The following is a 24,249-nucleotide window of genomic DNA, read 5'->3' as shown; positions in this document are numbered from 1 at the left end:
CCTGTGTTACCAGTGCGATTTTCAGCACAAATCCAAACAACAGTCCTGTACCTAGTTACTGTGAAGAAAACTAACAATATCCCAGCCAAAACTGACACATCCAGTAACAGCATACATTTAGAAATGGTAGTGGAAACCTAAAAAGGGAATGCGTAGCCCAGAAGAATCATTTTCAATACCATGTGTCGTATCTACAGTAAGCAAACAAATAGTGTACATGTCTGTTGCATAAACCTAATCATCCCCCTGCCTTTCATGATACATTGTCTTGTCTAGTTTTCTAAATTTTTTTATGGCCATGGCGTTATAGAAGACTATATATTTGGTACTTGTCAAAAATTACTCACTAATCTGTAGTAGCTGTAATTTAGAGAACAAAGCAGAAAGCAGTTTGAACTATATAGTGCAGCTCTGGAGACAATCAAGTTTAAGTCAAAGACAGGCTATAGTTTAAAGTCTTTCTTTCAGAAAGAATAAAAATATCTTTGAGTATTTTGTGAGACTTCCAGTGCAATCATGTAATGAATTTCAATATATATTGCCTCATGTTGGATTTTTCTCAGTACATCCTGAAGTATCCTTACGTACTCTTTCAGCTTATCTCTCTTAACCAGCCTGTATCAGTTCTGGAAATTCTTATTGTTTCCATTTTTGAAAAGTGTTTTTTCTATCTTTCCAACACTAGAAAGAAGTAATTGAGAAAAGAAGGAAATGACCATGTTTTGCCTTAAAAGATTTAGTATTTTTATAATGAAATAATAATATTAATTTTCACAGTAGTGACCTCTTATCTTCAGGGGTATTTTTTTTCTCCTGTAGGGCAGTATGTCTCAAGCAAATTTCCTTATTATAAAAAGCAAATCCCAGAAGCCTTTCCCAGACTTCAGACCAAATACTCTTGATAGGAATGGAATCATAGGGAAAATACCTGTTATTTCCCATTGTGTGCAGGAGCTTCTTTTCAGACTACTGGGAATTTCTGATTCTTCTTTACTGAGACTCTTCAAGATGCTACACATAGTCCTTTAGTTCAAGTGCAGTAGCTATGTGGCATGGGTAGAGAGTAGGCAAAAATTTAGCAGTAGTTAAAATACCTATCACTGTAAGGGAGTACAAATTGTATTTTTTCCCTATGATAAAGAAACGTTCCCAGCAAAAAGTGCTTCTACACAAAATGCAAGCATTGCTACAGCTGCAAGAGCTTTGGGCTGGTCCCTCTAAGCCAACAGTTTGACCCCATGATGAATTTTCCTTCTACAAATACTTGCATAATTCTTTTCTGTATTCATTCATCATAACAATAATTAAATATTTTGGGCTAAGCTTGCAGCAGACCAAACAGTTCAGTTTAGCTGCTGGCCCACACAGGCCTCTGGGGAACCTTAGATACTTACCATGACCTTACTTTTGAGTGTTTTAACTGGTAATATCTGTAGTTTGCTTTCTAGAAGTATATGTATTCATAGCCAGGCTTCAGCTCAGCCTCCATTTTTGCACCTGCAACAGACTGTGTGTAAATATTACTAGATAAATATCCTGTAGTACAGTGCTAGAAAAATCTGGGAAAGCCAATAACTTGCAGGCATGCTTTGGTTTTTGGGGTGTATAGTACCATATTTAGAAAATTGCTAAATAACTATGAGAAAATTAGTAAGTGCTGTATGTGTGGGATCAAGAGGCACTGAGGAAGCATAATAATAAAAGCTGGCTTGTTAATGCACTGTGAAGTGTTGTTTGCTTTGTTGGATACCAGTGAAGAAGTGTACAGAGATAACATTTGAAGGATATTGTAGGTTATCCCAACAGTCACAAGCTTTCCCAGGACATCAGCACATAAAAAAGGTAGTGGCCATGCAGATAACTAAGATGCTGGTGACCCACTTTACACTCAGTATGTCATCTACTCATGATGTGACAGGACATCACAGTAAGTGCTGGAGGGAAAGAGAGGTAAGGGGGTTTATTCCTGTAGGGCTTCCCAGGCACAGTAACTTGTTATTGGATCTGACAAGTACATTAGTGCACAGTCTTCTTAGAAAGCCAGTAACATACCCCAAATAATGAATTTCACAGTATGTACATCCAACTGATGTTCTCTTTCCTACCGAGTATGTCTGGAATTCTTGGCAGAGTCCATGATCCAGGCTGGGAGAGGACAGATTGCTAGGGAATGCATTAGACTGATAAGGCATCACTTTTTTATAGTGGTTTTATTTTTTTCTTCCTAGCTGGTTGAAGTGACTTATTCATGTGGCTATAGTACCTATTAGCAATAGTCTAGAAGGTAGGAATATGCACTCCTGGGTGAAGGGGTCAGTAGAACCCCTGTCAACCTGATTTAGACTAAGCTATTACACTTCAAATTCTTCTCACAAGCCAAAGTAGTGCTCAAAAAGGAAGCAAAAACCAGCAAAGATAAAAATGGGTCAACATAAAACCAGCAAATATATGTTCTCTTCTCAACAACAGAGATCCAAATCAAGCAGTGTGAGCTATCAGTTCTAAGGAGCCGTGTGCTTAGGGAGGGCAGTCTTGAGAGGTGCCTGTGAAGCTCCAGGGGGAATGTCTGACTGTAGTGCCAGCATTTAAGAGAAAGCTTCTCTCCAGCAGGTGTAAACTAGTGTCCCTTTTGCATGGGACAAGACCTGAAAGCTCACAGTTTCAGCCTAAAAGAGGAATTTAATGGTAGAAACAAGTTCTTTGCCCACTCTTACTCCATTGTCAGTGAAAGGTAACTTCACTCTTCATTTGTCAGAAGGCATAACAATTAAACAGAACATTTAGAATTAATCCAACTTTCTCTAGCCCTCTTCTGTGATCACTTAAATCTGCACTCGATACAGAAGCATTTACTGAGTTACAACAGCTTACATTCACGGTAAATCCTTCCTAGAAGTTGCACCCATATAACTGGAATCAGCCTCTGGACTCTGAAAGAAATAAGTGAATTGTAAAGTATCAGTGAAGATAATTCCATGTTTCCCAAGGAATAATAATAATAAAAAAAAGCAGGATAAGGCACAGGACTTCTTGACTAAAGTATTGGCAGAAATCGTTAGTACCTCAATGAACTGCATGAGCTGAAGTTTCTTATTAACCATCATTATTAATGTTAATTTAAATACAGATCAGTTATGAGATTTTAAATGTTTGCTCTTTTCATCCTGAAACCATGTAAAAAAAAGGTTCAGTAAATAGGCTAACTATTCTGTTTTCTCAGTTATTTAAAGAAAAATACACAAACCAGATGCATTATTTCATATGTTTGGTTATGCTGTGCCACTGTGATTTGCCAAACTAACAATTCCTTCATTGCACGTTGGTCCTGTCTTTTGTTAAACACCAGCTACTGCCTGGTTACTTCCCACCATTCTGTTTTTATTAATTCTCTCTTAGGTCTGCTTCTTTTGTTGTTTCTCTTCTGTGTTTCATTCTCAAAATATCTTTAAGGTATTGCATTTAACTGCTGACATAAAGTTACTCATCTTCCAAAGCCCACAGTATTCCCCAAGTCTGTATATTTTCCCTCATCTTCAGTGTTCCTTTGATTTAACTGTTCCATTTTGTTTTGACTTTTGATTATCCCAGGGTCCGATTGGTATGGATGGAAAGCTGGTAGGTGATTTGTTCAAAACCAGTGTAATTTAGGTCTTGCACATAGTCCCTCTTCACTTTTGTAATTATTCTGGCTGAAATGTATGTTAATCACATATTAGCTTCCTTCAGCATAACTTATTTCAACCTCAATAGCATAGACTTTTTATGAACTGCTGAAAAGCCACTTCAGTCTTTTGTGTCTACAGAAGTAAATGGAGGTCAGCCACACTGCTCCTGTTTCCTTATCATTTTCTGTCTGGATTAGATGGGAAGATAGATGTTCTTACTTGGGCACTCTGTCCAAAGAACACTCCACAAGGGTAGTTTGGTGTTGCCTTTCAAACAGCAGAATATTATTTCTGACCACTTATCTGTGACTCTTGCTGGCTTCCTTTTTCCACAGGTTTTTCATTTTTGTGTTTTAATTTCTCCATCTGGATTTTGTTGGCTGATGAGATCTGAACAGCCCCATGTCTCATTTTAAATGCATTTGTATGCTATCCCAGATATTCTTCAGGGAGATGCTACTTGAATTAAGTTAGAAATAACTTTTTTTATACAAAGTATTTTTAAATATATTTGTGTTTATGTATATATTTGTACATTTATGTATTCGGATGTATGAGCCTGGAAGTTTGATGTTCCAGCTCTTTAAAGGTTAAAATCAAGCAAAAGATGTGAAAATCCAGTTTCTTCACTTTCTCATGCTATTGTTTTCACTCCCCCTCTCTTTTTCTTTTCCAAGACAGCCCTTTTCTTCAATACCCTGAATACATCTTTTCCTTTCTGTCCTTTCGCTTGCTATAAGCCCCGTTTCCTTTACAAGCTCAACCTGTTAACTTGCAGTGTCAGCTTCCATTTTCTTCTCTTAAGACTTTTTCCTGTGCTCCTTGAGGTCTCTTTCTACGGTTAAGTGACTTTTCTGCAATGATTGCAGCCTCCAATCAATAGGCTTTTTCTTTAATCTCCTCTTTTAGCAGATCGATCGCTTACCTGTTGGCTTCAGCTAGACCTGGCTACACCATATATATTTTCTTTTTCTTTTAATATCGTTTACATATCAGCAGCTAATATTAGGTTAAATTGCTAGGAAGGGATTAACTATCAACCACAGAAGACCTTCCATCATGGTAATTAGAATAGGTTGCCAAACTTAACCCCTTTTTTCCCTGCAAAAGAATGTATTAAGTTGGTAATGTATAGGAATATATAATGGAAAACTGTCCTGAAAATTTTGCTGAAACCTTGACAGATTAGGCAGCTATACCCCCTGTAGTAAGGCAGATTTAAAAATAAATAAATTTTTAAAAAGCAGAAATCAGTAGTAGATAGTCAAGTACGTGAACAATGAACCAGAAGTTCAAAGTAGCATCCACTAAAATACACCTGATCAGTTATTGGTGTTGGGACTGATCTGCACATGCATGCAAAGAGCAGCAGTCAGTTGAAGCTACAACCAGTGAATCAATTTTCAAGTACATAACATGCCTGAATGAAGAGGTGTTCATTAGAAAAAACCTCGGAGTAATGCTGACTTTTCAGCCTTGAAGAGTTTTCACTCTGATTGTTATCTAAACTGTAGAGAAATACTTCCAGCCAAAATATTTTAATCCACGAGTAACATGCATTGGGAATAATTTATGCAGCAATGAGCCAGAATGATGTCAGCAATCCTGGAGCCCTTTTGGGCACACAAGAATATTAATTGAGATTGAGCTTGCTCAAATGAGTTATAATATCAGACTGTATTTGTGTTAGAGGGTTTTTTAATGAACACCAAAGTAACTCACAGCTTTATTCCTGATCCTTTCACAACATAGAAAAATGAGAAAAGGCAAAATGAACAACCTCTTTTTCATCTCCGACGCTTTGAATAGTTGTGTGACAATGACCCTTTACAATAAAAAGGTCAGTATGGTGATGCCTCTCTCTACCTGTACCTTTGTAAGCAGAGCTGATGAGTTCCCTATTACAGTGCTTGCTGCATCCTCTGGTTAGTGTCACTTACTAGATCATTAGTGAGAGGGAAAATTATACTGTTAACTGTAGTAGCCAGTAGGGCAAGGAATATCTAAAAGCATATAAAACTACTGAAGGATTGGGAACAACAGACAAAACCAGAAAATAATTACCTTCACTAATACAAAGTTCCTTCTGTGTTCAAGAAGCCAAGAGGATAAAAAATCCTGCTATGAGTACTTTTGTATTCAGCATCTGCATTTACGGTTAAATGCAGGATGGTTGCAATAGTGACAGCATATATAAACTAAGAGTAACACAACTACTATATTCCCCATTATCTCATAGTTCTGTTTCCAGGTTTCCTCCCTCTGTATGGCAGACGTGATAAAAAAGTAATTAAAAATGCACAAAAAGAGAAAAAGGTAAACCAGTAATGCTGTTAAGACTGAGAGTAGAAAGTACTTTCATGGGAGCATGATTCCATCCCTGACATTCAATTCAGGATATGTTTGTGTTATGTGTGTACGTCCCTTATATATGTATTTATAGCATGTACCATGTGGACACTTAGTAGCCTACACGTCTAAGTTTGGTTGAGGGGAAAAGTGTCAGTTTTCAAAGAATTTTGTTTTATTTATGTATTCTATTTATGTGCTTTCTACTGCTTTGAATCAACATTTTGTTGAAACGCTTGGTAATTTACTTTCATTGAAGTGCTTTTTTAACATATATATCTTGGAGACATTTGGTCAAAATGTACTGCAACTTTGGATATACTTGCGAGACAAACAAATTGTGAGTTTGTATATAAAAGTTTGCATGCATAGGTCTCAGTTTAGTTAATTTATACAAATTAATTGTACAGGCTGCCCAATACTGCATCAGTAAGCAATTTCTGATAATTTTAGCATAAGGTATAGCATGTAATAGCTCAAAAACTGCTGTGATGAGCAGATTGTGGTAAAGTCTGAGTGCTGAGGAGTCCAGTTGTATTCATTAACCTAGTGTGATGTGTAACTGCATAGAACTGACCAATTCAAAAACTTTACTTCATATTAGAACTGGCAAACTTCAGCCAGTTTTTTGTTTGTTTGTTTGTTCTTGTTTGTGTGTGTGTGTGTCTGAAAACCTCTATAGTGCAGAGTTGTTGTAAGGAACTAATACAAAACTGCAGCACCTACAACAAGAAATGCTTTAGGCTGCCTTCAGTGTAAGGATTAGATAGCCACAGTAATTCTTTATCTCACCATGACTCCTCTGTAACCTTATGTCTAATAATTCTTATATTTGTTTAAAAAAAATCTTTGAAAATTTGCATGTGAATTAAAATATCTTTTTCTGGGTTTTAATTTAGCACAAAAAAAAATCTTTTTAATTGGTAAAAAAAGCATTTTTCTTCAGCTGCTTTTCTTGAAGATAGCAGTTCCCTTTTGAAATGCTTCCACCCTTCAAAGTCACAAAGAATCACAGAACATCTACAGTTGGAAGGGATCTCTAGAGGTCCTCTGGTCTAACCTCTCTGCTCAAGCAGAGCCATCTAGAGCAGGTTGCCCAGGAACACGTCCAGACAGCTTTTGAATATCTCCAAGGATGGAGACTCCACACTCTCCCTGGGCAACCCAGATCAGTGCTTGATTACCCTCACAGTAAACAGTTTCCTGCTGTTCAGACACAAAAGTTTCAGCTCTTTGTAGTAGTACCTTGTAGCTAAAGTGAAGAGGGTTTTGTAAGACTCATAAGAAGTCTCAATAGTCAGTTTCAACAAAAGGTTATGTAGTTTCAGTTCAGAAGCTAAGGTAGCCCTAGGAGTTTCAGAAATTCTCTCTTTATAGGGAGAAGTATAGAAATATTTGTCTCTTTCTTACAGTGTGAGCTGATTGTCTGGGTCGTTGTAGTTCATAGTCACAGCTACTATACCATTTTGTAATATAATTCTGCTTCATGCAAATAATTTGTAATGAGTGGACTGGAACATCTGAAGGCTTGCACTGACTTTCCTGGGCTAGGGACCGTAGCGATGGGAAGTCTGCTCTGTAAGGGCTTGCAGCAGCTAGAGATACATCAAACTCCTCACTGTGCAGAGAGACCCTCTCCGTTTGCCAGGAGTGGTCCAAGGATGATGCTGATAAATAAGGGGGAGGAAATATATCAGCTAACTCTTGGGTAGCTGATAAAAGTTCATCTACTGCTGACTTGATGGTTTAAATATTGGTTTACGCTTGGTTAAAACTCTGGTGCTGGCAGCAATGGCAAAAAGACTATTGTTTGCCCAGCAATGCCTTTCCCCAGCTTTTAGACTTTAATTGTTCAACAGGCAATAATGAGCACTTCCTTGAAACTTAGGGGTGAGCCAAAATACAGGAAAAGCACCCAATGCCTACTTCTAAATCAGCTCAGTATCTGTAGATTTTTTCTAATTTGAGAGTGATTGAATTGGGTCTTTCTGTAACTTCTAAATTATTCTACCTGAAGTATGAAGTTTCTCAAATGCAGGTTCAATGATGTGTTATTGTAATTTATTTCTGCAATAAGTGAATTGCAAGAAAGTTCATCAATTTGAATTAAAACATTCAAATTCAATATACACTTAAGAGTCCAGAATCTGACTTCAATTTGTTGTTAGAGAGTACTGTAACTTCTTGCTACTATTTAAGGAGTTAATTCTTGTCATAACTTTCCATAACATTATCTTTTTCTTGTTTTTCAGGGTCAGCCTGGTCCTCAAGTAAGTGCCATCTTATTGTCTTACATAGTTTAAAGTTAAAGACAAGGCCCACCAAACTCAGGTTATCTACAAAGTATTTTGATGGGGTTTTTAATCTAGTGTAATAAGCTAGAAACTGGTAAGCATTGCATAATTCAGTGAGGCAAGTATTTTCCAAGAGAGAAACATCAGCCCCCCCATATGGTTGTCTGAGTTCCCTCAGCTGTTTGACCAGATGGTGGGGTTGACAACATAATACTGAATAAAGCAAATCTCCTAACTATGGCTTGAAACTTTGCCATTTAACTTTAAAGCAAGATAAAATAACTTAGCAAATGTGTAGCAAATGTCATACTTCAACTGCTTATTAATCACATGCTAATAATGTTGCTATAATCCAGGCAGCTCTCAGTTATTTTAAATATTTCAATGCTAGCTATATTAATTATATACACTGCTTTGAATTAGTTCTGGTTTATGTAATAGTAGAACTACATAAGGTAGTAAGATAATAAGAACTACTTAAGTATAGTAGAATTACTAATAGTAGAACTACTGTTTAAGAATAGTCACTTTGGTGAGCTGTAATTGAAGATGTGGAAATCCAGGGACCTAACTTAAGTTCCAAGGTAGAAATAGACCAGCAGAAAGGAAAGATTAGGTATAGCAAAAGTTAAATGTAGATTGTTTGACTTAAAGAGCAGTATAGAAATGTGGAAAAGCAAGGAAATGGGGGGGAAGCCAATACCAAAACCAAACTTAGGAAAATCAGCTTCAAAACTCTACCTTTTTGCATACTCAAGATGCATTACGGGAAGCAAATTCTGGTCTGTGGGACCATTTTAGCATGAGTTGCCTGAAGCAGGATTTCTGTGAAGGGTGTTTTATATTGCAGAATCATAATTGAAAGTCAAAACTTCACAACCTTATTGACAGATAATTTTTTTAAGTTAAGATTTTCTTTACAGGAAGCAAGCATTTTCCTCAGACTTTTTTTTTTTTTTTTTACTGTCTCTGATCAGCCTTTTCTGTTGAAAAACAATTAGTTATAAACCCTCATCCTACTCAGTTTGATTACCTAGTATCCTTGCACTGCCAGGCTCTATTTAATAGTATTATGCAAGTAGCCTGTATGATATTGGAAATGACCACCCCCCCATAGCACTTATATTTCACAGTAGGCTTTTGATGTGTGTCTTACACAAAGAGGTGTCTTCAGCCTCTGTGCTGCTGGGGGTCGATGAAGAGAGAGCTTGTAATTGTGTGTGGCACTCCTGCTCTGAACAAGCTCTGCTGAGGGCCTGAGGCTGTTACTTGAGCCTGTGAGCTGCCCTCTAGTTGATGTTGACTTGTGCTGCCACCCATGTCTCTTCCCTCTGGGCTTGGACCCCCACCTCCCACATTTCAGTTGCTTGGAGAGCGTCTCTTGATTAATTCTTGTAAACAGCTTCTCAGTCTTTAGAGCTCATATCTTTACGTGGAATGCCCTGAGGTAGCTGTAGGCAAAGAACCACGGTGGATATGGCAGCAATCAGTGCTATTGCAGGGGCAGAAAGGCAGAGAAATCCTGCCATGATTGTAAGAGAAGTGGGTGCAAACCATAGGAAAAACCCTCTAATAATCCACCCACCCCGCCTCCCCAAATTGTATTAACCTCTGTGCCCTGAACATTTATGCCGAAGGCATGTACAAGCTACTAGGACCCACAGGACTTTGGATGAGTATTCTTATATTCTAACTTCAGTAGTTCCTCTCAGTGGAAATGCTCATCTCTGTGGCAGTGCCATTGTTCTGGGCAACACTTTCCTAATTTGTTCTGGGCAAGACTTTCCTAATACTGCCTTTTCCCCCTTTTCAGCTCATGATGCTCTTATTGAGGCAGGGGTATATGTATGTACCCAGACAATCTGACTGGTTGATTGAGTCCAAGAATAATTCTTGCAAGGGCACTGGTGAGGAAGTCATAACAGCAACACAGTCAGAGTAGGATTCAGCTTCACATCATAACAGCTTGAGACAGAGCAGGAATTGGCCTTAGGTTAAGATGCCTAAACCTAGAAGCTTGTGTGTAGGTGTTGACATGTGAAGTGTCTAAGGACTTCTTGCAGTTAGTGAAGATTGAGTCAATACTCAGTGTACCTACAGACCTCTTCAGCTCATTGTAAACCATCAGGGCTCAATTACATTGCCTGCACACAGGCTTTTTTTGTTGCATGAGATGATCCAGGGTCTCCAGCCTAGCCTCTGGCTGTTGTATGTACAACGCCTGGAGCTTGTGTTGGACCACTGTTGCATCTGTCAGTCATGGGCAGCTGTCTTGGGTACCTAGGGAACCTCTCACATGATACTAGTTGCACACATTCATGCTTCTTAATTCCTGATTCTGCTTATAAGCGGCTACTAAATCAAATAACCATTCTGCTGAATTGCTTTCTAGCCTATGTTAACACCTGTGTGTCTTAGGGAACTACATGTACGCTGTACATTTAGATCTTTCCTCTTAAACTGGAACCCAGATCCAGGTAACTTCATGAGACAGCATTTTAAAAATGTTGAAAGCTGTGGTTGAAAATCTTGAGATTTTTAAAGATCATTTTAAAAGTATCAATAGAAAACAGAATCTGTTCACATACAGCTAAAATAAGTTAAACTCCCTCAGTTTCTCATTAAAAAACTGCAGAAATTTCAGCCACCCGTGATTGTCAGTAATTTCCCTGGTCTTAACTGTGACCATGAGAAATCCAAAATGAAAAGTATTGGTGGGTTTGGTTAGTAAGTAAAGGCTTCCTGTCTTCAAAGACCAGCATTGCTATGCTGACAAACGAAGCATTTAGGAAGTTTTTGTTGTCATAGCCAGTAAGTCCACACTAAGATCAAAGACAAATTCTAATCCTTTGTACACTCAGTGTTAATTATTAGCACCTACTCTTCTTTGTTACCATTTTCAAAAAGTGCACGCCAAATTCACCCAACGCGTACATAATCACTGTGTGCAAATATAAATTCATAACATATCAGTAACACCTCCTATCTTTTTATCTTGGAATTTTTACTGCTTCTTTTCATCAAAAATACACTGCAAAACATAATTTTGCTTCATATTTTCCTGTTTTAAGTAAAAAGATTTATTACATCTCACAAACGTGGGTTTTTTTTTTCAGAAAAGCTCATGGTTCTATTGTATCTCTGAAAGGTAAAGACTATAATCAATAGCTAAGGAATTTCTAGCATAACCTTTAAAAAAATAAAGTGCCTTCAAATGAGTTTGGTTTTCTGTTAGAAAGAAAGCTGTTTCAAACACTGTGTAAACAGAGTTTCTTTGTAGAAGAGCAAGTAATATTTTTTTTAATATTTTTGTTGAAACTTAAATTCCGGCTTTTGACTCACTCCAAAGAATACCTACTTTTTCTTATTCAGAATGTAAATATATGTTTAGGTTAGCTTGTACCAGAAAGGGTTATTTCCCCAATAAATCTATACTGTGCATACATGTCCTGTTTAAAATAATGGAAGTATTCATGTTTGTCAAAGAGCAGACTTTAGCTTCTAATCTAAAGTTAATTCCATAAGGAACGTACTATCTGGGTAAAGAGAGAAGGCTTGTTATTTTTAACTTTGTTGTTTAGAAGTAAAGTTCCTATAAATATTAGAAAACAGTGCATTTAGTATTACAGTGAAGGAAGGCAAAATGAGCCTTTACAAAATCCTGCTGAACTAAAACTATTAACAACTGCAAATGTGGGTCAGGGGTGGTGTTTCAGTGTGACTTTGTCTCAGTCAGCCAAGTATTTTATTCTTCATGGCAATATCCTCTCCCTGGCCTATCTCTAGTGCAACATACTTTCTCTCTTATGTCAGCATACACGACCACTCTTTGTGTGGGACTTTGAGATACAGCAGCCCCACAGATGCTTCTCCCTTCTCTTTGGCAGCCATTCAAATCTGCATTAGAAATGGACAAAAATACTGATGATTGATATTTGTTTTCATGAGATTCTTGTTTTCCTGTATGTGGGATGTCTGTGGAAGAGATGTTATTTCAGTCCGAAATTTTCCAGTGTTGTGTGCATGATGAGGGTAACCATAGCAATTCTGGTGACAAATATATGCGTGTGTCTTTTTCACTGTCAAGCTTCAGAGTATGTGACTGGAATATTTTTAATTTCTGATGGCAGAGATTCTGATTCATGGTTGGACAGGCTATTACTGGCTTGTGCTGTCAATAGAGCTGGTGGGAACCATTTTAACTTTTAGTTTGTCAAGGATTGAGAAAAATAGCCAGCAGGACCTAGGCCATAGTTTTGTGGTGTTTGGGATGACAGCAGTGTATGTAGGAGGTTTGTTTGTCACTTCCTAGAGAACACTGTGATGGTAGGGGGAATCCTAGACCTTAGGGAAGAGTTGAGTATCTGACAGCAGGAAGGATGGGAAGGGACTTGTGTAAACAAAATGTATTTAATGTCCTGTTGAGTTTCCCTTTCAGTTTTGGTAGTTTGTATAGTCACCTTCATTCCAAGACCTGTTAAATATTCCTCTTGGTTAGCAGATGCCATTCAGTACTGGGCGTTGACCAAGTCAAGTTATCATGGATGTGTTTTGATGGCTTTTTAAGCTATGGGCAAGGTACATAATATGTCCTATTGACTAATGTTGCAAAGTGATCTCTACCTGTCAGACCCTTAAAGCTGGACATGCTTCTTTTGTTCTGATTACCATAAACTGAGGTGTAAGCTCCATGTTTCTTGTTCTCAGCAGTTTGCCTTTAGGAACACCTTGAGTTTCTCTGCTTGTGTGGAGAATGGGGGAAGGAGGCAAGAAGTACGCTTACGAAGGACAGAATCTGCATAAGGCTGGAGAAATAGTTCATCAGCTTGAGATACACAGTGCAGTAAAGTTGCTGCTCCTGAGAGGAGCCCAGTGGTTGTACTCAGGCCATCAGCTGTTCATACCCTAGAGAATGATCTTGTGTGGTGTTGCTGCTTCTAGCAGCTGACAGCCTAAGCTCTTTTGTAAACTTTGATCCTGCTGAAGGATTGTATGACTCAGTTTGAATATGCAAATGCTACTCTGCTTTTGAGCTAGGAGTTGCAGGTCAGATTTTGCTGTCAAACTTTAATTGGTAAGTTAACACCAAACAGGTACAGTCACTGAAATGTTTGTTTCCTAGGCAAATATGGGGTGGTTATCTTTGTTTTATATATTTGTGTTTGCATCCACACCTTTTTCAGGATGCCATCAGGCCATTATTTCAGGGAAGGTTATGAAATTCTTTCAATAAATTTTAGGCCTTTTAGTTTCTTTTTAATTCCTTATGTAAAACTGTGATTACCTATACAGAAATCAGAATATGACTAAGAAGGTGGGTAAATTCATGGAGGGATACACTCTGTTACTGTGATCTTTCATTTAAAGGGAGCCAAATATAATTTTGCATCCAAAGTTTTGGGTTCAGTTTTTTGTTTCTTCTGAAGTGTCTTCGCTAACATGTAAACAGGGGAAAGAGATACTGCATTGCCCATGTTCTGCCCTCGGTATTAGCGATGTCAGTGAGTGTTGAATACAGAACCTTGATGTCATGTCAAGGCAGGTGCTATAAATTAGGGAGGAAATCTGTTTTCAAAGGGGAATTAACATTTTGTTAGCTTTGGTAAAGAAGGACAAGTACCGAAAGAGAATAAATAACAGGGTTTTTCTTTTGAAAAAAAATCTTCCTAAATGAGTTTAAAACATTTTGGTTTTAGTTTTGAAGTTTTCATATGCATGCTCTACATCTCCTCTCAACTACTGTCATCAAGTCCAAACTAATTAGTTATGCCTGTGTAAATGAAAATAAATTTAGATTTAGCCTAGGAGTCTGGGCTCGTAAACAGCAGTAGAAATAGATTAATGTGTCTTTTAAAAAATAATTAGTCTCATCTAATAGCCAGGTAGGCATAGGAAGACAGCCAAACATGGTATGTAAAAGGTATTTTTTTTTAGATAACCTTATAAAAAAGGATATACAAAAAAATGTATAATGAGGCCAAATACTTGATCCCATTGCTGCTAATAACAATTTACTATCAATTTTGAGATCATAAATAAATCTTAACTGTGGTCAACACGTAAACAAACAAGCTTGTACTAAGTTTCATATGATTTAGCAGGCAGAGCTTCACCATTTGCTTACCATTTTCCTTCCTTTCTAAAGCTGTAGTAGAATTCCTGAACACTATTGAAATTGTGCAGTCTTAGCCCATATTGACTTGTGAACGCAAATGCCATCATCATGGCTTTTCATTTTATGTTAATTGCCAAACCGAACCACATCAGAGAATTTAGGAGGAGAAATCATGCTCAAAACTTGTTAACTGTCTGATGTGTACATAAATGTTTATGACACAAAAGATGCAAGAAATACATCTTTCCAGAAGGAGTTAATGTATTTAATTGTCTTAAAGTATGTTGCTTTCTCAGCTTTGTATGTAATAAAGTAGAAGTTAATTTTGTTAAAAGGAACTAACAACAACAATAAGCACTTCTAAAATATGAAACACTTCAGTTACCCCTGATAGACTTTCATACATGTGTAAAGCAGGATAGCTGTGAATATTAAATGCTTTTTCAGCTAAGCAGATGGCATTAGTGAAAATAAGAGGTTTCTTTGCTTTGTGAAGAAGAGACCACAGAACTGAAAATTTAGGTACAAATTGTGCTGGAGTATCAGTTGTACCAAGACTAAGGAAGCACCACACATAAAAGGCTGAGGAGAGTAAGTTCAAGGCATCGACAAGAAAAATTCTTGTAGCACTGGATATTGTGCTCTGCTTCCAAGATGTTTTTTTACTGGTCTGTTCCCACCCTTCTTGTCAGGATTTTTGAAGGAGCCTCTGGTGGCAGATTAATGACTTCCTTACAGTACCCTGATAAGTGAACTTAGTCGGAGGTAATTGGACTTGTTAGAGCTCTGTTCATCTAATGTTAGATGCCTGAAGCGGAGGCCAGACTCCTACCCCAACTGTGCTACTGTGTTATTTTACCTGCTCTGATAGGCATGCTTTTGAGTTACAATTTCAGTAACTACCTCTGGAAATCTTGTGCTGAAATAACAAGGTGTTCAAATGTTCTGCAGCATTTCCTGGAAATGGTAATTTATTTCTGGTTTTCTTACCTGATTCAGAAAAATGTCAGATTTTAAATCTGTTAATCTAACAATTACCAATTCAATCTAGGTTTTGATTTTCTACAAGCACAAAAATATGAATAGTCATTGTACAGAAATCTATGGAAAGGGCTCTTCAGGCAAGGTGATGTCAGCTCTGGATGCCCTCATAAAATAAGGTCTGTTGTTATGAAGGTGGCTTCTTTTACTAAACCTGAAGGTCTCCTTCCAGAGCTGCTGCATGCAAGAGATGAAGAAAAGGTGGAAGATGGGGTCTTGGAACAGTTCAAATTGTTTGGCCCAAAACTTTTGGAAGTTGATTCCCTCATTCATAGTTCACATAGTGACCACTGATGGTACTGTTACTCTGAAAAAACAAGTCTTAGAATAAAAAAAATTATAAAATTAATATATAAAAATCTAAAACAAAACATGAAGGACAACATTCTGTTTGTAGGGTGTTATTAACTTTTCTTCATGGTGGCATCATTAGTTTCTGAAAATAATTGGGTTTGTTTAAATAAAATAAACATGAAGATCTCAATCATTTGTTACATATGCTAGCATAAGCATCATGGGGAATCACACATTGGCATTCCATCTATTCATCTAGAAGTCGCAGCTGTCGCCAGAGCATACTAGATCTAACAGCAAGTGAAGAACTGTGAAGCAAAAATTACTTGTAAGCCTTATTTTAGTATAGTATTGCTTAGCTTAACAGAGTACATGAGTACAAAAAAGCAATTGCAAGCCTAGTACAGTGGTTCCATTATGAGATGTACAAAGAGTTGTCAAAATATAATTAAGAACTCTGAAATATCTCTTGTATTCCTAAATCGTTTCTTTATCAAATGACCTTTGTGTTTTCTTCACCCTATTCTACAGATGACACAAATACACTAGTGTCTTCTGTGTTTTATTAGGAATTATGTCAAAGTATTGCACTGAGTTCAGGAATATTATATAGTATTTTATCATCCTGCTGCACATGTTTTTAATTTAATATTAAACTCTTACTGGCTTATTGTTTTTACTGATCCTCATGCTGTATTTCAGATTTGAATTCCAGGTCAATTTGTCGCAGATTCCAGTAGTTTCACTAGCTTTAAAGAAAAATTAAATGAAATGAAGAGTTATAAAAATGTGTATTTCATCAAGCTTATGGTGACTTAAAGATAACACTGTGATATATAAGACCTTAGTCTTTTAGAAGTTTCTGAAAATATCAGTTTCCTTGAACACCCATTATCAGCCCAGAGCCCTGGTGACTTTCTGTGCTGGAAGCTTAGAAATCCTGCAAACTAGAGAAGACCTGGGAGATTTGAATCTCAGACTGTCAGATGGAAGCCTCAAAATTTGTATTTTCCATTTTAAAGTGACACTTTTGTCAATTGAAATTTTACTTTAAGCAGCCTCATATGTAGCAGAAATGCTTCAGGTTCTTTATTGAATTGGTGCTGTCATGAAGAGCTGTGATGATGTGCTATTCTATCCTGTAAGTATGAGTCAAGTTTGGAGAGGAGAAAGAATAAAAAATAGAAAATGCAGCAATTCCTTTCATTGGAGTGTTTTGTGTACTGCCAGTAATGCTATTAACGAGCATGGCACGGAAATGTCCATTCTATTTGCGAGCTTTAATCCACAATGTTAGGCTTGAAAAATGCTTTGTCTGTCCATGCAATAGCATAGGAGTTCCTAATAATCCTTTTTGCTGATGTCCATCAGTAACATTCAACAGTTGTGAGCTGCTGAGAAACATGTGAGAGGATCACATATTTTCAGAAATACAATCCAGTTATATTGCACAGTATGTCTGTTAGTGATCATTTGCCAAAAAGAATGAATATCCATTTAAGTATACAAATACATATGTGTGTAATTTCCCCTGAAGATGTTCTGAATTTTGTAGACCAAACTATTAGTCTTGAGGAGAAAACTGTTTTGTTTTTAATAAACTTTATGTTGTCTTAAATTGCTTCCTGTATGAAGATGTTGCCAGCCTTGAAGGTTACAAAAATATCTTCAGTCATCTCACTTTTATATATGACTATGTATAAAAGTATGTGTATGTTTGTAGTTGATATAAAAATTCCTTTACATTTATCCAGTGTTTCAACTCAAACTTTACAAATCTGAACTGTTCTCAAAGTAGCTCTATGAAGTATGTCATTGTAGTTACCTCCTGTTGTAGATGAGGAAATTGATGAAGATAAATGAAAGGTTTAGTTCTCATAGCATTTGTTTCAGACATATTATTTTATATACTATTTTTATGCGCTTTAATTTCTATATACTCATTGACTTTGAATAAATTGATCTTTGATTAAGGCCTGAAACATCCCCATCAAGACTAGAACTATCACTTACGGTGTCAAGTCTTTGCCTTTTTTACCAATGACTTGTAGCTAGGATAGTTTGTAAACATTTGCAGTAACCTGCCTCATATGGATTTGTGCAGTGCAGCTTTTATCATTACATTTGTCAGGCAGTTCTTGTAAAAAGGCTTGTTTGGGTACTGGTGGAGCATGACATGCACAGAAACTGTTTAAGGAACTACAGGACGTGCAAGAGGGAGATAGGAAAGAAAGTAGGATAAGATCTTCAGACAACCGTATGTTGGTATTTCACTAAAAATATGTTTTTCCCAAGCATTATCATATCCTCAAGTTTAAAAAGTTACCTAGGTTGTGAAATATTTTCATTACTTTTAATCTGTGGAGGTTATACTGCAGTCTCAGAAACTTCTATCCCTTGGGCTATGTTGTACACTGCTATGGCTTTATACTAATATTTTACTGCCATCTTCTTTTAACTGTTCATGATATAAGTAATCAAACACACCACTTCTTTTGCAGCAGCATTTTATAGTAGCGTTTGCAGACAACACTAAAAGAATATCTAAATCTTTCTTTGGCATTCTGCTACCTTGAATGTGTAAATGTATCCTGTACTGAGTAGTAAAGTTTGGAAAAGAAAAAAACAGTGTATGACAGGATGCCATGCCTTTGAAGTACTCAGTGAAACTCAGGGCATTGGTACTGAAACAAGTGTGGATTCACCAAAGTAAACAAAAGAGTGGAATTGACCTCCCCTCATTAAATGTCTGTGTTAAAATATATTTGCTGAAATTAAGTTTGGAGTTGAAATACAGCAAATGTATGTTAGCTGCAAAACCTTGTTTGTATGTGAGCTATCCAATATTGCTCATTTACGCAAGTTCAGCTTTTATTAGTTGCCTTGATATGCCTTGATATGGTAACAGGTACGGGCCAAAATTCTTCAAAAAACGCACTAGACTTTTAGTAGAAGATTCTTTGAAATTAAATCTTACTGCTTTCAGGAATTAATTTTGGGTTGGTTTTAATTTCTTCCAAAGAGGGAGATGGGAAAGTGGGATAATTTATGAAAACAGAATTAAATTAGTATGGGTCACAACAATCAACCTGGTTGGGTTTTTTTCCTTGAATAAGCTTACTATTACTTCACTAGCTGCCTTGTTTTGAAACTAGTCCTTATTTCAAGTAGATGAACAGGGAGTTTTTCAGGTACCTCAGTCATTTGTTTCTGTGTGGTTATGATTTTTTTGTAGAGCTGTACCCTGCACAGCATCTGTTAATGAAGTACATCAACCTCCTTGACCCAATTGCCAGTGAAAGGCAGATCTGCCTGGTAGATATTTATGTGCTATTTCTCTACATACAGTAATGGAAACAGTAAAATTGAAAGATCCAGAGGGCTAGGTAGCTTGGAAGACATATTTCAATGGCCACAGGTTATTCTCTTGTAGGTAGTGACTGGCATTGGTGAATCTCCATTGCTCTGAAACTTTCCCCTTCCCTTGCTTTCTTCCTTTGTCTGTTTTCTTCAAAATACTTGAATTTTAGCCTTTCATCCTCATCAAAAAGGTTCTTTTAAGTCAAACAAAAAAAGACCAAGTGAGCAAAGGACACTCATCTCGGCTGAATTACCAACCAGGCCATTAAGCAATCAGGGAAGCAGGAGACGTCTTTCAATTACAGAAGCCACTGTTCAAGTTTTAGGTAAAAAATGATGGAAACATAGAAAATGAACTGCTGTTTCTGAAAATAAAAGGAAGTTGTTAACTCCCAGTGAGGAGCTGTTTTCTTACTAAACTAAGAATAAATGAGAGAGCTCGCCTATGCATAAGTAGCTATCAAAGAAGGTACTAAAAATATTTAATAGTGTGGTTTTTTATCTCAAAAATATGGAAAAAGGATTTCATGAGCTTGATTGGTAGGAGGTGTAATTTTTTTCTTTTCAATGTCTATTGTGTTGGGAAAGAAAGCCAGAATGTACTTCCATGATCCCTGCAGTTTTATAAGCCCTAAATTCCATCAGACTATATTGGTCTCCCTTTTTTAGTCTTGTTCTTTTATTATTATTATTGTTATTGTTGTTTTCCCAAGTTCTCATTTGGATTTGGAGCCTATTAATTGCTTCTACAAAGTAGAATGTGTTATTTGGGTTCAAGGCATTGATACGTAATGCATCTGCTTAGATGAGGGGACCAGAAGGATACCAGGCTTTTTGAGGCTGATTACTGGTACTGTCCCCATTGGCAAGTGCAGAAAACTCCTCTGGAGTGGTACTATGCCATTGTTATTTCAGTAAGTGGGAATAACTGGGAGGTTAAGCAGTGCTAGTTATTTTTTTTCTCCTTTGTTTCATATCCCTTTTAACGTTCAATGCAAAATAAAAGGTGTGAAGTCTGTGGCACTAAAAACTGTTTAGAGCTATAACTTCTTTCCTGTTGCGGTAGTTTAACACAACAATAAATGAAGTTTTTATGAGGAACAGGTGAAGCCATCTACCTTGAAAACTCTTCACGGTCTAGTTCTTCTTATTGTAAAATTTGAAAGCAGCCTTTCATTCTTCTTTGTCTTTCTGTCCCCCAAACATGCTTTTTTATATTTAATTCATTGCTCCTTCAGTTTCTGTGGCATCTTTTCTGTTGACTGCAGTGAGTATTTACTAATGAAAGTACAAGACTCTACTCAATTGCACTTGTCATGTTATCGAATCTTATAAACTATGAATCTTATCAAGAAGCCCATGACTTACAATAAATATTTTCATCTACTGATAGCAGACTAATTTTTTCCCATTCCATATATGTAAGTTTTTTCTGTCACTTGTGACATAACCACTCAACTACTGAGTGAAGGCTGATACAGAAATGCAGTCTGGTTTTTAAATTCCACCACCAGCATGCTCACACATGGGAAGAAACACACATACGTATATAAATTCCTATTGGAGAGGATATAACAGGGACACAAAAATAATCTGCTGTGTAGTAGTCTAGTATAGGATGGTGCAGGACTTCAAATGTCTATTCTCAATGCAACAAAAGGAAGAGGAGGAAGAAGTAGGGAGGCTCCGTGAAGTTAAAGGAGTGCAGAACAGCTGAACAGACTACCAGAGATACTGGAGGATGAGGAGTTAATCTCAGTCATACTGTATATTTTAGCAGGGTCTGTTGCAACAGGACAAGGAGTAATGGCTTTAAACTAAAAGAGGGTACATTTAGAATAGATATAAAGAAGACAGTTTTTACAGTGAGGGTGCTGAAGCAAGAATAATCTGTCTAGAGAGGTGGTGGATGCCCCATTCCTGGAGACATTCAAGGTCAGGCTGGACAGGACTCTGAGGAACCTGATTTAGTTGAAGATGTCCCTGCTAATTGCAAGGGGGTTGGACTAGATGACCTTTAAAGGTCCCTTCCAACCCAAATTTTTCTATGATTCTAAGACAGCCTGTGATGCATTTCAGTTCTCAGTTGGACATGTAATTTGACAGGGATCTGCTGGAGGTTTGGTGGAAGACTAGGAAGCCTGAACAAGTCTGTATCAAAAACATGTCTCATTTTTTGAGTGTTTTATAAACCAAGTATTGAATGCCAAAATTGGTATTTTGTTGTACTATCATTAAAAAATATTTTTAAAATCATGAATTGAACTTCAAACAGTCCTGAGGCTGGTTTGGAAAAAGCAAATGTAACAGTTCCAGTAAAAAAATCTCACTGTTCAGTCTGTTTTAGGAATTGTGATTCTGTAGGGCACACATCAGTTGTGTTTTCAAATGTCTTCCTGCAGGTCTGAGCACCAGCAAAAAAATTGTGTGTTTCTGTCTTTTTGCTATACCCAAGATCATGCATTTGTGTCCTCCTTGCATCTATGGCATTATTGAAAACAGAAACTCTGGATGTTTTCTTATAAAATCAGAGAATCAGCAATATTGGATTTTCTCCTCTGTGTTTTTATGTGCTGTCTTACACGTTTAGTAGAGGAGGATATCCTTTGTGGTGGTTGTTTTTACAGTATTGCATCAAAACTCTAGTATCCTCAGTAAACTTCTGCTTATCTAGCAAGTAGAATAGAAAGGTGTGCTGTGGGCAAGGCACTGAGGGCTTACATCCAGGAAATACATGTATTACAGTGTATTGAGCAGTAAGTGGTAGTCAGGAGGCTTTTGACTTTACCAGAAGCCATTTTCTTACCTCTGGCATGTACAGCAGCTACTCGATTCACAAGAACCTTAACAGTCAATTTAGATTATGATGTTTGCTTAAATTCATTTACGGCAATAGTAAAGCCAATCTTGATTTTTCGTGCTCAGGCAATGGGTGCAGTCATATACTCTCTGTTCCATGGAATCTTCACAGGACTATTTGTGTTGAGTTTTGCAGATTTTCAAAGAAAAATACTGTGTTTGTCTGTAGAAGGAAATAAAAAGTTGGGGGAGAGGACAGCCTTATTCGTTAAACAAAGAAGACAAGTGTGTCAGGGAAAGGAAGAGGAGACCTCCGCTAGCAGGTTCTTTCTTGGGACACTGAACCTTGTGTTTCTTCCTGGGTACTGAACTAGTCAGTTAGCAGTGACCTCTGTGCAGCTTGCGATGCAATCTGATGATTTTTGTGGCCAACATTATAAAGTTCAAAAAAGCACCCCATCCTCGTCTCAGCAAGAGCGCTGCATGAGAAATGAGTGTCTAAATTACAGTCTAAATGCTTTCTTGACATATTTTGGGTAGATCATGTTCTCCTGTCTGCAGTTTATGAACTTGTCTGATTTATGCATTGGCGTAAATCACTAGCTTCTGAATATGGTTGTATGGATTTACAGCAGCATTCACTTACAGTTTACTTGTTGGTATGAATGTTAACTGAGCTGTTTATCTAGATTGTTATATATATCAATTTTATGTTTCTCAGGTTACATTTATTTACATTATGTTTATGAAGCTAGGCACAGTTATCATGTCAAATATTCAGGTTTCTTTTTCTCTGCCTTGGAATATTGTAACAAAAACTTGGAATATAAGGGGAGCAAAGAAAAGATTGGTAAGTGTATTTTAGGTGATGGCTTGGCTTTTTCTATAAAGTTTTCACCATAAGTCAGTCATATCCCAGGCAAAGGATAAAATAAGTGAAAGAGAAGGGTATATAGTTTCGGTGGTACAAGCTGTTCTGATTCACCAGAAATTCTTGTGAGCCCTTGTAAAATTGATGCAAGGTGAGATGTTGGCATTGTAAACTAGCATATGTAAACATTGGCTGTAAACAGGGCCAAGTTCAGCAAATGTCAAAACCACATTGTGCAGTCATTCAGGGCTTGCATAGTGAATGCAAGACTAAAATGAGTGTTGTAACTTTGAAACAGTATTGTGTTTCATAACACTCCATGTAACCTCTTATCTTATGATTCAGCGTATCTTACCCTAATATTTTGCAGCAGCTCTAGGTTAGCCTGGGGATTGTTGTTATAGTCACGAACTTGCAATTTGTGAAAGTCATGAGCCAATTTCAAAGAAAGAAAAAAGCTGATCTTTGTAACGGAATACTTTGTTGTCATGTGCTGAAACCACCTCAAAATAACTACCCTCAAAATAAACTGCAGGAATTGAAATAACTTAGGCAATGTATGGCATATCATTTAGATGTGAAAACATGCTTAAACTAAGTTGGCAAATTGGTTTCCTTTTTGAATTTGTCTAGATACCATTGGCCTGTTTAGTTTGCTTTTCTGCTCATCCACACAAGACCACTATTCCCTTACACTGCCAGTTATACTGTTATTGTGGGTGCTGTAGCTGCCAGTAGGGATGAATGCATTGTATGCTGTTTTATCCCAAATAGAAATGAAAAAATCTTGCAGGCTACATTCAGTCCTCTAGCTGCCAGGTTGCCTTAGCTTATGGCTGTTGTGGTTAAATATAGGAAAGCAGTGACTATATCTAAGAGGTTATCATCACCTGCATTTCAGTGGTACCTCTGTCTGATGGGAGCTGCTGAGTTTGACATCTCAGGTTCCTTAGAGCCCTGAAGGTGGATGATCCCACTGGGACCGGGGACTGTCACAGTCCAATTGATTCTATTTGGGTGGTTGTTGCCAGCTTGTGCTGGGCACTGGCAGGTCCTTTTAGCAATGGCAACATATGGGTTACCTTAACAGTCAATAAAATTCTGGATTACTCAGCCTTGACTTTGGAGCTTTCTATAGAACCTAGAAACATTGCTGTTTCTTTGAACCCCTTCCTGAGAATCCTTTACAATTTTCAGTTCTACTTTCCCCTCAGTGCTTGGAGGAGCCTTTTTGGTCAAGTCACGGTAGAACTGCCTGTATTATGGTTAAAGGCAGATCTATAGCAATAGGAATATGGACAGAATATATCTGTAAGAGAATTCAGATAATTTTGAATGTTTGTAAAACCAATATAAATCAAATACTGGCTTTTAAAGAGGTCCTCTGAATATAACCATTGCAAAACTATAAAGGGGGAAATGGCTGCAAGGGTGGCATATAAAATTAGCATCTTTCAGGGA

General features: G+C 37.2%; 1 protein-coding gene across 1 annotated transcript in view; it reads left to right on the top strand.

The window, feature by feature from the left end:
- COL25A1 (collagen type XXV alpha 1 chain) overlaps window positions 1–24,249 on the top strand; it is a 319,468-nt gene that overhangs the window by 188,507 nt on the left and 106,712 nt on the right. The window contains exon 5 of the mRNA XM_056359942.1: window positions 8,267–8,284. Within this exon, the coding sequence (XP_056215917.1) occupies window positions 8,267–8,284 (18 nt within the window). The remainder of the gene's footprint in view (window positions 1–8,266; window positions 8,285–24,249) is intronic.

This window comes from Falco biarmicus, chromosome 1 (genome assembly GCF_023638135.1).
Source record: "Falco biarmicus isolate bFalBia1 chromosome 1, bFalBia1.pri, whole genome shotgun sequence".
In the NCBI taxonomy this organism is placed as follows: domain Eukaryota; kingdom Metazoa; phylum Chordata; class Aves; order Falconiformes; family Falconidae; genus Falco; species Falco biarmicus.
The sequence above is the reverse complement of the archived record's forward strand: the minus strand, read 5'-3'. Positions and strand labels throughout refer to the sequence as shown.